This window comes from Equus przewalskii, chromosome 26, assembly GCF_037783145.1.
Source record: "Equus przewalskii isolate Varuska chromosome 26, EquPr2, whole genome shotgun sequence".
Classification (NCBI taxonomy): Eukaryota; Metazoa; Chordata; class Mammalia; order Perissodactyla; family Equidae; genus Equus; species Equus przewalskii.
The window spans coordinates 1,322,913-1,338,265 of NC_091856.1; the positions used below are offsets into that span (position 1 = coordinate 1,322,913).

General features: G+C 44.9%; 1 protein-coding gene across 7 annotated transcripts in view; it reads left to right on the plus strand.

Moving 5' to 3' along the window:
• Positions 1 to 1,595: 1,595 nt before the first annotated feature.
• RECK (reversion inducing cysteine rich protein with kazal motifs) overlaps positions 1,596 to 15,353 on the plus strand; it is a 97,791-nt gene continuing 84,033 nt past the window's right edge. For 2 of the 7 annotated variants that reach the window (XM_070595727.1, XM_070595728.1), the window contains exons 1-2: positions 1,617 to 1,783; positions 11,635 to 11,693. Coding sequence is in view for 2 of the 7 variants with exons in the window: in XM_070595723.1 (XP_070451824.1) it covers positions 1,684 to 1,783; positions 11,635 to 11,693 (159 nt within the window). In the remaining 5 variants the exon portion in view is untranslated. Of the gene's footprint in view, positions 1,784 to 1,990; positions 2,480 to 11,634; positions 11,694 to 15,353 lie in introns of those variants that run through there. The other 5 variants (XM_070595723.1, XM_070595726.1, XM_070595730.1 and 2 more) reach the window with 5 other exon arrangements.

Genomic DNA, 15,353 nt, shown 5'->3' on the forward strand with positions numbered 1-15,353 from the left:
TTATGACATTTTCTGAGGTGCAGAGAGCTAAGGACACTGTGTTCCATTTTGCCTGGTACTAATGAAGCTCCTGGGACATGGGACTTTCAGGTTTAAGACCAGGACAGTCCCAGGTAAAGGGAGATGTGCTGATCTTACGCAGAGCCCATTGCCTGCTCAGTGCTTCCAGGGCACAGCTGGGCCCAGAGCAACCATCCGTTCCCTCAGCTGAGACCGGTTCCCACAGGAACTGGGGGGTTCTGGGCAGAGACACCTGTTGTGACAGGGGGTGAAAGCAGCTGGGAGGTCTGGGAGAAGGTAAAAGGATCTGACAGGATGGTGGCAGGGGCGCAGGGAGGGAGTGGAGAGGAAGCTGGTTGGGTCCAATCGCTGAGAACCTCTGACACCGTTAAATAACCGCACATCATTGCATCCTGAAGGAAAAGCGGGGGCCTGCGAGAGAGTCTGAGCCAGAGAGCTGTCTTCGGAGCAGATGTTTACAAAGATTATCATAATTTATTCTGTTTTCCTCTTGCAAACTTAAAACAAAGAGAATAGACAGAAGGAGACCTGAAAGAGATACAAACCAACCTCAATATATGGACTTTGATTGTAATTTGAAAAACTGTAAAAGGAAATTATGAGACAATAAGGAAAATGTAAACACTTACTGGATATTTTAATGATATTAAGGGATTTAAAAATTGTAACCACGGTGGTGCTTTTTTAAAAAGGGAGGGGAGGGAAAAACTGTATTAATTCGAGAGCAGAGACAGACAAGAGGAGGGGCAGGGAGAGAGAGAGAGTGAGCTTTGCCAGCCAGCGGACCCTCTCAAACCTTCCCCGCAGTAGCTGCGGGGTAAGGGGGGTGAGTGGGGCCCCACCCCCAAATTGTCTCTTAAAGTCTAAACTCAACCTGACGTTCAAGGATCTCCATATCTAGATACACAAGCATCCTCCCCCCAGCTTTTCCTGATAGGAATAGGTACTTAATAGGTCATCAAAGAAACATGAGGCTACAGGTGCCAAAGAGCCTCAGTGGCAAATCCATGCCTCGGGCCCTTGTCAGGGGACGATGTCTGCGGCAGAGCTCCTCAGATTTTAGGGGAGGCCCAGTTGTCCCGGGCGACACGCCTTCTTTGGGTGTGAAGCAGCGTCTGGGCAGAAAGGATAGTAAGAGGATCATTGCGGGTATGTGAAAGGGAGAAGTCCCTCTGGTTGAGCCTTGGACCACAAGCTAGTCCTCAGGAGAACTTGCAGTGTGATCTTGGCTAGGTCGGTCCCCTCTCTGAGCCCCAGCGACGGCATCTGCAAACCTCGGGAGGTGGCAAAGGCGCTCTAAGGGCCCTTGCAGCTCTGCCATCCTGAGTGCCCTCTTGGAAGGCGCCGGCTGCGGGACCGGGCGCCAAGGCCCCCACACAGCCGGGCATAACAAAGAGCAGAAACCCGGCCCGCAACAGGTTTTGGAAACTCCGTGCGGCCGAGAGGCGGGGCCCGACCGCGCGGCAGCCAATCACCGCAGACCCGGGACCGGGGCGGGGCTCGCGGGCAGCGGCGCCCAATCACCGCAGGCCCCGGGGCCGGGGCGGGGCTCGCGGGCAGCGGCAGCCAATCACCGCAGGCCTGGGGCCGGGGCGGGGCTCGTTGGCAGCGGCGGCGGCCGGCTGGCGCGGGTGTCCCGCGGCTCCGGACCGCGGCCGGGACATGGCTGCCGTGCGGAGCTTCCCGCGAGGCGCGCTGCTGCTGCTCCTGGCTGTGGCAGCGGTCGCGGAGGGGGCAGGGGGCCTGGCCCCGGGCAGTGCGGGTGAGCGACGGCCGGAGCGGCGGTTCGCGGCGTCTGGAGAGGCCGCCTCAGCGCTCCAAGATGGCGCGGGCAGGGGGCGGGGGTGCGCGCGACCCCCGGGCCGGCCCCGCGGGGTGACCCCCCGTCCCGAGGTCCGAGCGGGCGGGGCGTGCTGGGCGGGCCGGGTGAGGACCGCTCCACCCTCGCGTGCGCCGCCCAGCCATCTGCCGAAGCGCGAGCGGCGCCGGGGTCCGAGGCCTCGCGCTTTCGCCTCCGGGCAGGACCCCCTCCGGCGCTCGGCCTCCCCGCTCGGGCCTCTGTCCAGAGCGCGTGACGCGCCTTCGCCCCGACCGTCGCGAGGGCGCGTGGGGTTGCGGACGCGCGGCCGCCGCCCGGGCCGCGCCAGGAGGGGACCGACTCTGGGCTGGGCGCCGCCTCCCGAGTGCCGCGCCGCCGCCGCGCCCCAGACGGCGCCGGGTCCCAGACGGCGGGAGGCGGTGGAGGCCGGCGCCCCTGCTCTCGGCGGCCCGGAGGCGGGGCTCGTTCTCGCCGCAGGAGCGAACCGAGGGCGGGCGGGAAGCGCGCCGTGCTCGCGGAGAGTCCCCGCGTGCTGGCCTCTCGGCGGTGCGGACTCCTGCCCGCGGGAGCTCTCCGCCTGGGAGGCGGGCACAGCAGGACGCAAGCGGCTCGAGTTCAAGGCAGAAGGGGCCAGAGAAGGTGAAAGGCTGTGGGTGCAGAGGGAGAGATGACGTCCCCCTCGGGTGGGAGGAAGAGTGAGTGATCCCCCAACGCTTCTGATGTTCCCTGCGGAGGGTGGGGTGGGACCTTATGCTGTGATCTCGGGATGCGTGTGTCACGGCACCTGATGGTAGCTCTGTTTCTATTCAAGATGTCTTGTATGAACGAGGGGAAGGTGTAACACTACGGGCTAGGTTTCAGTAAGTTGGCATTTGAGGAATCGTGTAATAGTGAGCCTAGCATCCTGAAAAAGGATGTAATGAATTTTATGTTAGTACGAGCAAGCGCCTATCTGGAGGAAAGTAATAAGAAGCAGGTTCTCTTCCCAAAGAAGTCTCTTGGCGCACACTGTAGAAAGCGCTGGGATTGGTGATAAACCAGATCTAACAGTCTATTCTGGTGTGCCGCTAAAAGTTCCTCTTATATCCGTAGACTTAAGCAGTCTTTCATTAATCATACTTTGCACAGTGTGCCGTGTCTAGAACAAGTGAGACGATGTCAAGGAGGTGGTTTTTATATGTTATAAGTGTGGTTTAAAAGAGCAAAACAGATACTACAGAGGTTTGTTTATTCAGAAAACTCTTTCTTGAGTGCTGATTATATGTCCGGCGCCGCTGTAGGTGCGGGGTTGCTGCTCTCAAGGAGCTTACAGGCTGGTGGAGGGGAGAGAGACGATCAACAGATAAATAAAATGATTTCTGGTAGGAATAAGTATGCTATGATGGAAACCATATGGTAACATTGGGAATTGTGTGAGTAGAGGGGCAGGGGTTCTTTACATAGTGATGGCAAGAGAAGTGATGGAGAAGGTAAGGTTCAGAATGGAGACCTGAAGACTTGTGAAGGTGCTGTCTTTAGGAGAGGCAGGGCTGGGGACGAGGAGGTGTGCAGGCACTAAGGCAAGAAGGAGCAGAAGGTCGTGTGGTTGCAGCAGGCACTAAGGCAAGAAGGAGCAGAAGGTCGTGTGGTTGCAGCACGGCACACGAGAGGGTGGGCTAGGGTGGATGATGCTGAGCCTTGCAAAAAGCCACGTGAGGATTGTAGGTTTTATTCCATGTGCAGATAGAAACCAATGGCCTTTTTTTTTTTTTTTTGCACTGAGGCAGATTCACCCTGAACTAACATCTGCTGCCAGTCTTCCTCTTTTTGTATTTGAGCTGCCACCACAGCATAACCACTGACAGAGGAGTGGTATAGGTCCGTGCCCAGGAACTGAACTTGGGCCACCGAAGCAGAGTGCGCTGAACTTAACATCGGGGCTGGCCCAAAACTAGTAGAGTTTTAAGTAAGAGATGTGTGCTTTGATTTATATTTTAGATGGCTCTGACTGCTGAATGAAAAAAAGTGATTCTAGTGGGGTGGGAGTAAAAGCAGGGTGCCTAGAAACCCATTGCAGCAGTCAAAGCAGGAGCTAATGGTGACTCAGAGTAGAGTGGTGGTGGGGATAGATGAGGAGAGATTCAAGATATGTTGCTGAAGGATTGGATGTGAGGGAAGGAGGAAGTAAAGATTACTCAGAGACTTTTACTTTGACTAACTTAGTGACAAATGATGCCATTTACTGAGGTCAGGAAGGTGGTGGGGAGCTGTTTAGGGGGAGGTGGGGTTTGTCAGGTGAGTGGAGAAGAGAATCAGAAGTTCCATTTTTATGTTTAAGGTGGATCTTAGGAATAACTGCCCCAGGACCATTGCTTATTAAGCTAAATTTTATACCTGTCAGTAATCCATTGAGCACGTGTTTGTTAAGCTGTTAGTAGTGCCTGACCCTGTGATAGGCACTAGATATAAAGTGGTAAGCAAAAACAGACATGGTCCCTGCTTTCATGGAGTTTATGTTTAGTGGGAAATTTAGACGTTAAATGTCACCAAAAAATGTATAATATCTACAGTGCTAATATTATGTGGTTATATTAGTACATATCCATTTATATTCTAAATCTGAAGACTATGTTTCAGGAGAAATCATATGATTTAGGCAAGTATATAGCACATAACACGAGGGATGCTTGTACTACAAGAAAAGTGTGGTATTGAGGGAAACATTCTGACCGTGGACTGTACCACTGGGAGCCATTCATCCATCCTTCCGTGTCTTGTTCTGTAGATGGGAGGCCTGCAGCGTGGAGTGGAGAAGGGAATTATCCAAGAGTACTGGTTATTAGCATCTGAGAGGAGGACCTGGAGAGTCGTTTGCTTTAGTTGTTTCATAATGATGAATGTCTGGGTTGAGCTTCTTGTGACCCCCAAAGAAACAGAAACCAAGGTAGGTCAGGATTAGGGGGCCACTTCTGTAGCATCTAACAGGGAAGCGCCTGGAGCCGAGGGTAGGAAATTCAGCACAGCCAGACTCCGGGGACTGCTGTGGGAACTGGAAAGCTGCCAGGAACCAAGCCTACTCTTAGAGGCAGTCTCTCTCTACCTGTAACTTCTCTCTGTGCATCTCTCTCCGCCAACAGCTTGCTCTTTCAGCTCACGGTTTCTGCACCACCATAAAACTCAGCTTCCCCAGTCCCAACTCGTCTTGACCTTTTAGCTGCAGAGCCCAACACCACTGGCTGCACAGCTCTGTGCCCGAGTATGTGACTGAGTCCAGTGTATCTTTAGACCTAGGCCCAAAACTCACGATGTTTGCTGAGTTGTGGGCTGGTCACCATACGAAATGTGGTACTGAAGTGGTACCCTGAGAGCAATAAGACTTTTTTCCTTTTATAACAAGGCATTGTATAACTAGGAAATTATTATTTATTCATTAATGAATAAAATTTTTTGAGCTGAGCACAGTGCTAAATGGGCACAAGAAGTTTCTAGTCAATCTGGGGATACCGTGTAAGTACAGGCATGAAGTGATAAGAGAAGAGTTAAGTGTTAGTTTCCAGTGGTGATTGGAAAAGTAGGGCCTTTAATAACAAAAACAACATGGCTTGGGGTTGTTGGCGAAGAAAGGCTTCCTAAGAGTTGAGATGGGATTTTAGCTTTGAAAGATGTTTCGGATTTAGGACAGCAGGAAGAGGGCACTTCAGGCAGAAGGCTGTGTTCAAGGTAAATGCAGGCTTTCCTTGTCGCAAAATAATGGAAGGGGGGCCGGCCCGGTGGCGCAGCGGCTAAGTGCACAGGTTCCGCTTTGGCGGCCCGGGATTCGTCGGTTCGGATCCCGGGTGCAGACATGGCACCGCTTGGCACGCCATGCTGTAGTAGGCGTCCCACATATAAAGTAGAGGAAGATGGGCACAGATGTTAGCTCAGGGCTAATCTTCCTGAAAAGAAAAAAAAGGAAGGTCAGGGAAGGGAAGATGAGAAGACTTGGAAAATCTAGAATTGGAAAAGCAGGAAGCCATTGTAGGCACTTGATTAGAAGAGTGACATCATGAAAAGTCTATTAGAAAAATTAATCGGGCAATCATATTGGTGATAGAATCAAATGAATATAGTTGGTTGTTGCAGCGATGCAGTATGCAGCAAGCAATGGAGAAGGATATCTGTAATATGTAAATGATTCAGGAAAAAAACAGAATATGTATCTGTCTAGATAGAGAAAGCGGTTTGACAGGGTGTTAGCAATGTTGAATCCAGGGGGTGAGTACGTGGATGATCATTTTACTGTTTGGCTCTTCCTTGGCCGATGATATCTTTTATATGTATGCACACAAACACATGCATGATGTGACAATTGCAAGTGTGCATTTGTAAGTTAATGCAGTTGTCATTTAAACTTTTTAAAAGTGAATGTCAATTTCCAGGCTGTTTTGAAAATAAAAATTTGATTAAAAGTAAGATCAGATTTTCTGTTAGCATCTTTTCTTTGTTTAGAATGACTTTTTTCCATTATCTGCTCAGATTAGTTTTTCCTTCTCAACAGTGTAGGATATATATATATTTTTTATATATTCGGTTTTAGTAGTTCTTTAGGAAGACATTGATTAGAGGGAATCTATTTAGAAAAGAAAACAAGAATGACTTTTCATTAACCAAATTGAATTACAGCTTTTGGGAGACTTCTGTGGCAAAATCCCTTTAACTTCAAAAATCCTCTAATTATATGAGTATTTTAGTTTTTGATTAGGGTGTGTATTTGTTTTTTTGAATGCTAGTTGGCCTTAAAAGTTGCGTTTTTCCCTTGTGGCTGGAGCAGGTGCTTCCTCCTTACTTTCCTGTCTTTGCTGCTTACATGTGGCCCAAACCAGCAGCCAAACCTTGATGTTTCTAATTATTGGATCATTCTGTTCGCATATTTCTAGGTTACACTGATACCTTCTTAAACCCAACATACATGGCCTTTAGTAATCAGTTGTTGGTTTTTATTAATTTTATAGTACAGACTCTTGGAATAAGAGTGCAAAATATGACACTCATGTTGTTAATGAGAAAACACTTTGCTTTTTTTTTCCGTCATGTCAATATCATGTTTTATTTTGAATTAAATTATATTTATCTGTTCAATTCCATTTTATGAGAAATAAGCAGCTTTAAAGTTTTTATTTAAGAACAAGAAATTAGAATCAAATTAACAAAATATTTCTAGAGTTCGTTGTCTTCTCTTGTATAAAACATTAGGCCTCAGAGTTTTTTTGCACTTGAATAATTGAATGACCCAATTAATCCATTTTAAAAGCTCTAAAAACAACAAAGACCTTTGATTGCCACAGTAATTGCATTTGAATCCCTCCCCCCCATTCCTAATGAAGGCATATGAATTGATGTCTATTTGTAGACATTTATTTCATGGAAAATATGCAGTGGTAAAGATTCTAATGAGTTTTTGTTGTTTCAGAGGAAGAAAAGTGTGAACCCCTGTCCTAATGGCTAAGGTGAAGAGTAGAGTGTGGAGAATGGGGTGGAGCATCGGCTGTCCGCGGAGGACGGCAATCCTCTCCTGGGAGGACTGTGCTCCTACAGGGGCTGCTGGGTTGGGAGGAGAAGGCGTTGTTACAGAACACTTCAGGCTCTCCTATTCCACCCCATTTAGTCAAACATATCAGAAGGCTTTTGGAAAGACTAGAAGGAGGTATGTCAAAATGTCAACACAGGTTCTGGCAGAACAGTGGGAGTCTAGATCATTTTTCTTATATTCCAAATTTTGGGGTTTCTTAATGAAAAAAATAATTATCTTAAAATTTTAATTTTGGGAGTCATTCCACTATAAATTTTACCTTTACCATTAAATAGGAAAAGAAATAGGCCTTTATATTTTTAATAAAACCTTCCACTGTTATCGGAGTTTTAATTATAACGTTTTATGTTTCTGTTCTGAATAGGCCTGGTTCCCAGAAACTCTTTTTCAAAAATCCCTAGGCCCAACTCAGCCTCTTGTCTGCCTGTTTACTCTTTGCTAAGCCTGTATTTTATTGGGACCATATGTTATCCTGAGTTATCTCTGCTTATGATCAGCTGGATTTTCTGCCCATGTGACCATTGTGTTAGAGGGTAGTAGAAAGTGGCAACTTCTAGAGCATTTCAAAAGAGCACACAGTATCACACAGGAGTGCCTTTTTTTTTTCCCCACCTGCCTTCCCTCCCCATTGTAATGAGCCTGGGGACATAACAGAATCTTAGAAATGGGGGTAACATGGTGTGGCGTGGCAGAGGATAAGGAGTGTTGAGAGAAAGCCTAGTGAGTGATTGGGCCCTCCCTCCAATTAGAGCTTCTCAGAAAGTAACTACAGCGTTCGTTATAAGCCAAGAACATTTTTTTTTCTCTTCTGAAACTTAGTGAAATTTTTATATGTTCTTCACAATTTTTAAGTAGACTGTTTAGAACCTCGACACTTTTTCTCATAGAAATAGTATTAGAAAGCCAGCCCCTCAACAGTCTTTTATGAAACCAAACTATAGTAATATGCCAATAATATCATAAACGCTGTCATTGTTTTAGAGAGAAACAATTTCCAGTTTCAAACTTAGGAGACTTCTTGGTAAGATTTAAGGAGGATTTCTTTTGTTCATTTATGTATTCATTCATTTCTCCACATTACCAATCCTACCTTCAATCAAAAAAGTTCTGTTTTCATCTAATTTATATGCTGAAATCCTATAGATTTTATTTGAGGAGATTATGGTGCAAATTTAACTCTTGTATCAATCTAGCTGCCTGAAGTGTGATATTTCCATCTCCTTGTGTCTTTGACTTGCCAGTCTGGACAGCCCCTGATAAATCCAGCTGTATCTCGTTTCCAGTCAGCTACGCTCTGGAATAGTAACAATCCCCTGCTGATTGTCTCTGTAGCCAATTTATGATTTCTCTCGGCCCGTAATGCTTCTTGGCGACATTTTTCCTTTTCTCTCATTTGATATTTCTCAAGCTGGCGGGCGTTCTGAAATGTTAATAAGTGGCATGAAGAAAGTGTTCTGTGCTCTGAGAAATTTATCTACTTAGATCCGTTTTTAGGAGATTATTAATAATACGTATTAACATGTTAAGAACTTCATGAGATCCTGCAGTAAAGAATTCCTTTATTTCCCAATTTATTTGAACATGAAACATTTTCTCTTGAGGGATAAATATTAACAACTCATGAAACAGTGTTTCATAGAACACAAGTTTGAGAAGCATATCTATAGTTGGCCCCCTTTCTCTGGTCTCAAAAGTGGCTGTTGCAGACCTCTACAATTTCAGCTCATGCCCTCAAGCCCATCTCAATGCTTTTTGTTTTCAGACCCAATTTCTATTTTACTGAGAAAACAGAGACTATCAACTTCTCTCTAAATTTATCAGTGTCCTCATATCCTTTCCTCTGGTCTAGACGTCGTTCTACCATCAGGCTGTAACCTGGCTCAAATCAGAGAGCATAATAGCTATTCACTGTTGTAGCCCTAGCCCCAAACACAATGCCTCTTCTTCAACTCACATCCCTTTCCAGTGATCACCTCATTTCTCTGTATTTTGTTTCACCCACAACTGGATATATGGCAGTTCACTTCTGGCACTAACCACCCGGAGTTAAAATAGAGCATAGTCCTCTTACTCCAGACATCAGCCACAGTGCGGGGGGGTCCCCAGGCCACCAACACTTCTCACCAACTGGCTATAAATCCAGGCTTCCCGTGACCCCCTCAGAAGTGGTAATTCACTAGAAGGACTCAGAACTCAGGATATGATTATAGTTTTATTATAAAGATTACAAATTGGGAGGACCAGCCAAATGAAGAGACACACAGGGCAAAGTCTGGGAGGAAATTCAGAGCTTTTATGCCCTTGTTACCACACAAAATTGGGGCTCTCTTAAATTAATTTTAGTTAATTAATTGGGGTTTGCATAAATTAATTATGGCATCAGCTTTTGGGAAAAGAGATCAGCTTTATTCTGTGAGATCCATCTGCAGGGAGACGGGGTGTGTGCCCTCGTATCTGCCTCCCTGATTTGGTATTCAGGGCGCAATTTAAGAGGTTAGGGAGACAAGGCTGGCACACAGGAACGCTGATGGGACAGCTTTTGATTGGTGGTCTTCAGGCATTTATGGCAAGATTCTAAATGTTTATGATTAGGTTCTAAATATTTATGATTGTGTTTTAAGCATTTGTGATGAGCTTCTAAACCTTTATGGTAAGGTGGGAAAGGAATTTTAACACCGGATCTTCTGGAATGACGGACCGCTTGCTTCTGATAAGAGTGATGTTTAAGTTCCAGTCATGTCCTGGTCCTTTGGTTCATGGGGAAGAGAGTCTTTGGTTCTCTGGTCATTTCAGGTCAAGATTTCTTCTGCACATGCTCAGGCTATGCAACTTTGCAAATTTTCTGAAAGGCGATTCTTAATCACTCTGTTGATAAGATGGGGTCAGTCGATCTGGTCCTGGAGGGCCCTCAGGTACACCCTCTCCTCATGGAATCAGTGTGCATCACCCTCCTGGCACATCAGTGTTGACCAACCAGGAAAGGTCTGCTGAGCTTCAGTATCTAGAGTTTTTATTGGGATTTCATCACACAGGCATGATTGGTTGAATTATTGGCCATGTGGTTGAACTCAATCTCCAGTCCCCCACCCTGCTGGAGGTTGGGAGGTCAGGCTGATATCCTGTGGCTCCAAGCCCCCACTCTAATCACATTGCTGGTCTTTCTGGCTGACCAGTTCCCATCCTGAAACTATCTAAGTGAGACAATGGAGGGGGGAGGTCACGTCATTGGCATAACAAAGACACTCCTCTTACTCAGGAAATTCTAGGGATTGAAGTCTCCCAGAAACCAGAGACAAAAGCCACTCTAGAAAAGGGGACGAGAAATCTTCCCTTGATCCTGCATCTTGCGGTAACTACGACTTTCTTTCCCTTCTTGAGACTTCTTAGGAGTCTATATTCGCTGCTTGTACTTCCTCACCTCTGGGTTACTCCTTACTGTCATTCACTTCTACCAACTCTACAGAAAGTACCTTGTGAAGGTCACTAAGTCACTAATTAGGCTTCCTAATTAGTAAGTCTGTTTCCTTTTTTGAGTCTTCAATCTAACCTGACTGTTGTGGTGCCCGATACTAACTGCTCCCTCTTCCATGATGCCGCTCTCTTGTGGTTGACCTACTGCTCTGACTGTTCCATCTCAGTCCCTTTGCTTGTTTCTTGCCATGTCTCAGATGTTGCTGTTCTTTAGAATTCGGTGCTGCGTTCACTTCTCACTAGAAACTCTCCCTAGGCAATGTCATTCATTTCCATGTGTCTCCTTTATGCTGATGACTTCCAAATTTAGATCTTTAGGCTTGGCTTTGTCTGCACTTCAGGCTTGGGTTTCCGACTTGACTGCAATTTCCATCAGGATGCCCTATAGGAACCTTAAATATCACATGTCCAAAACAGAATTCACTATCTTTTTGTTATTTAACCTTACATTATATGTATAATATATAATAGAATTTAGTCCATAGGGTAGTTATAAGGATTAAATGAGATAATGCATCAAGCAAACTTAGTAAAATTCTGGCACATAGAAAGTACACAATACATAGTAGCTGTTATTATTACATGACAGTTTCCCCTGTTAGACTGCACGCTTCTTGAGGGCAGGAACCATGTCCTCAAACTTAACACTGTCCTTGGCTTGTAACAGGTGAGTAGTAAAAGTTTGTTGAGTTAAAATGAATAACAACAATAATCTGTTGAATAAATGGTTTGTGTAACCGTCTGATTTATTAATCATCTTATTTTTTCTCCATAGGTGCACTGTGCTGTAATCACTCAAAGGATAACCAAATGTGCCGTGATGTATGTGAACAGGTAAGCTACATACGAATTGTAGAAGCTGTTAGTTACGTAACCGTTAAAGTATAATTGTTTTGGAGAAATCTGTTGGACAGCACCTTAACCAAGTGATCTGAGTTCGCATCACCAGTAATGGAACAGATTAACATGTGTCTGCTGACTTGATGTAGTGAAAAGGAGTGCTGTATCATATGTATGGTTCCTGCCAAAAATGCATAACTTGAATCATGAGGAAACAATAAAACCCAGGTTGAGGGATATTTCTCAAAACAACAGGCTGTATTCTTCAAAGGTATCAGTGTTATAAAAACAAAGGCTAAGAAACTTCCAGATTAAAGGAAACTAAATAAGTAAATGTACTGTGGGATCCTGGATTGGATGCTGGAATGAAAAAAAAGATTGCTATAAAGGATAAATTATTGGGATAAATTGGTGAAGTTTGAGTATGGACTGTAATAATATCGTATCAGTGCTGTGATCCTGAATTTGGTGATTGTATTGTGGTTAGGTAGGACAGTGTCCTTGTTCTTAGGAGATAACATGCTACAATTTAAGAGTGAATGATCACGTCTGTAATGAATTTTAAAATGTTTCATCAGAATAATAGTAATACCTGTATATGTAGATAGAGTTAAAGCAAATGTTGCAAAATGTTAATAGTGGGTGAATCTAGATGAAGACTATGTTCATTGTACTACTTTTGGAACTTTTCTGTAGGTTTGAATTTTTCTGGTTGAGCCTTATTAGGCAAGTTCCACTGAGACAATACTTGTTCATAAAGTCTTATCTTTCTTTCATCACCTTGGTTGTGTAGTTCTGACTTTAACACTTAAGAACGAATGGCTTCAATTAACTTTTGGAGGAGTTTTCAAATAATGATGTGGATTTTGTCACCTCCTGATACTGAGAGAGCTGCTTAACTGGGATTAAAACTCTCAAATAATATTATGAACTTAGAAAGATTTTGCAAGATACTCTCTAATTATAAAACAAGGCAGTCACTCAGCTCATCTAAAGAGCTGCTGGAGAATTCATGTGGAAACAGTCTAGCAAATTAAGTTTTGTGTGAATTTAGTACCAGAACAATAGCTTGTAAAAGCAAAAATAGCCCCTTGATGGTGTTACCATCGGGGAGCTTTTAAACTAGATCTGCTACTTTTGGAAGCACCGCTTTCCTGACTTTTTGCTTTGTTTCCTCATGTCTTTTCCCACTGGTGTTCCACAGGGTGAATGATTTTTGTGAGGTGGCTGCAGCAAGCAAGGTCTAATTGCTTAACATCTGAAATGTTAGAAATTCTATAACTTAGCAAATTAAGTGAATACTATTGTTACCCTAATAAAAAACATTCTTCCCTGTCTAAGTTCTTAATTACTTGAGAAATAAGGCAAAAGAATAAGGCAGATAGGACCCCAAATACTACTTTTATTACTAGTTACACAAATGTTGAATGTAACTTTTATCTCCAGATACATACTACACTGCAGAGTTAGACTTAGTCCCAGAGGAGGAGAGGACAGGGTTGGGTTGCATGTGTTCACTTTCTCCTACCAAACTCACCACTTAGGCAAGTCAGTTATCCCAGTCACGGGAACAGGGGTGAGTCATGTGCAGAGAGCCTGGGCTGCTAAAACTCGGAGAGCTTACTTAATGAAAAGAAATACCTGGAGGGAGGAACCTTTATTTCTTCAGCCACTAGGGAATGAAGAAATGGCAGAGTCCTGATGACGTTTAAGGTTTGAGTTGGAGTGAATAATAGTACCTGTGATGGCTGTGGGAGGTTGGTAAAAACATTTGGTTTGGGAGGAAGGCAAGTTGCTGAATTATCAGTGAAAACCATTGTGCGAAGGCAGTTGGAGATTTGGAATTAAAGCTTTTAGAATTTGAATTGAGAAATGCAGGTGATGTCAGCATCATGGTGGAGTGAGCTGTTCTCTTAGTCTCTCCCTACTAAGTTACAACCAAACTGAACATTGATTAACCAACAGAATATTTCCCTACAAAGCATAATAGGATGTCTGAGAGATCCATGTAGCCATACATCTGAAGATGGGGATACTGGATCCACAGAAAGCACTTAGAAGGAGTGAGAGGATACCCCCCGCTCCCCAGCAACAGTGATCTAGGTTGCACGTCCTCACGCAGCAGTTGGTGCATGACTGTAAGAGGAGGTGGGGGAGCAGGCAGGCCTTTGCAACAAATTCTTTTTTTTTCTGAAGGTAGAAAATATATTTTACTCCAGAGAGATAGGAAATAATTTTTCAGCAAAATGTCATAGCCAGAAAGATCAGAATGAGGACAAACAGAAGCTTGAGAGGAAATCAAAGTTACTCACAAGGTGATTAGAATATTAACATTAATTTTTCAGTTAGATGCTTTATCATGAGAACTTTAAGAAAGAATCTGTTCTTCTAGAATCGGCAGCCCATGCTTTATGTTAGCTACATTTTGCAATGCTTTGCAACTTTACATTCACTAGATATAATTTGGATCCTCACAGAGACCCTGCAGAACTAAAATTTTTATCCCTGTTACTCAGGTGAGAAAATTGAGGTTAGGAGTGAAGTGACTTGTCCAAGGTCAAACATTAGTTGCTGACCTGGGACTGGAATCCAGGCCTGTTGGACTCCCTTCTCAGAGTTCCACTGGACTGCTCTGCCTGACAATGGTTTGAGGAGCAGACTGTATCTGGGGAGAATACAGAGAAGGCCAAAGCTTGTGGGTAGCCAGAGGTGCAGAGAGTTAACCAGCTCCTCAACCCCTCGAGGATGGATGGCCTGAGGAGGGGTTGGGGACTGTAGAGAATGAGGAATTGATCTGGCATTCCATGTGAAAATGGATTGTAGCCCCAGCCTACGTGTGTCAGTGGAGCTGATTAGCACTTGTGTGAGTCCTTTTGGAGTTGTAGCCAGGCCCATGGGAAGGCTCCATACTGAGTGGTGTGGCTCAGCCAACACATGGTCACCCCTACCAAGTGCGGCAACCCTGGTGAACTGCCCCTGAATGCAGAGCAGTCCGACATGCATGAAAGAAAGTGCTCCTCCCCTCCTGCTTAGTACACCAGCATGACTGGTCCCTGGCCAAGGCAGCAGATCTACACTGGAGCACCTGCATGTGCGTGTGTGACCTGCCAAGTGGCTGCACCCAGTGGGCAAACACAGACAAGCCCTAACAGCACAACTTCCAGCAGATGCAGCAGCTTCAGAAAACACAGCTCCTGCACCCCACAGAGGTGGTAGGTGGAATCTGCAACCTGATACTACCACTGTCTGCCGGCAAAGGGTCACTTCATCAAACACCATGAAGAACTACATTAACACTCCAGAGCAGAAGGAAAATGATGAGTCTCCAGAAGCCAATCCTGAAGTCACAGAAATTTATGATCTAAATGACAGAGAATTCAAAATAATTGTCATAAAGAAACTCAACGAGTTAGAAGAAAACTCAGAAAGATAGTGCAGTGAACTCAGGAATAAAATTAATGAGCAGAAGGAATTGTTCACCAAAGAGATTGAAATTCTAAAACAAACCAAACAGAAATTCTGGAGAAGAAGTACACAATGTATGAGACAAAAAACAATCTAGAAACCTTAAAAAACAGAGCTGCCATTATGGAGGATAGAGTTGGTAATTTAGAGAACAGACATACAGATATGCTTCAGGTGGAGGAGGAGAGA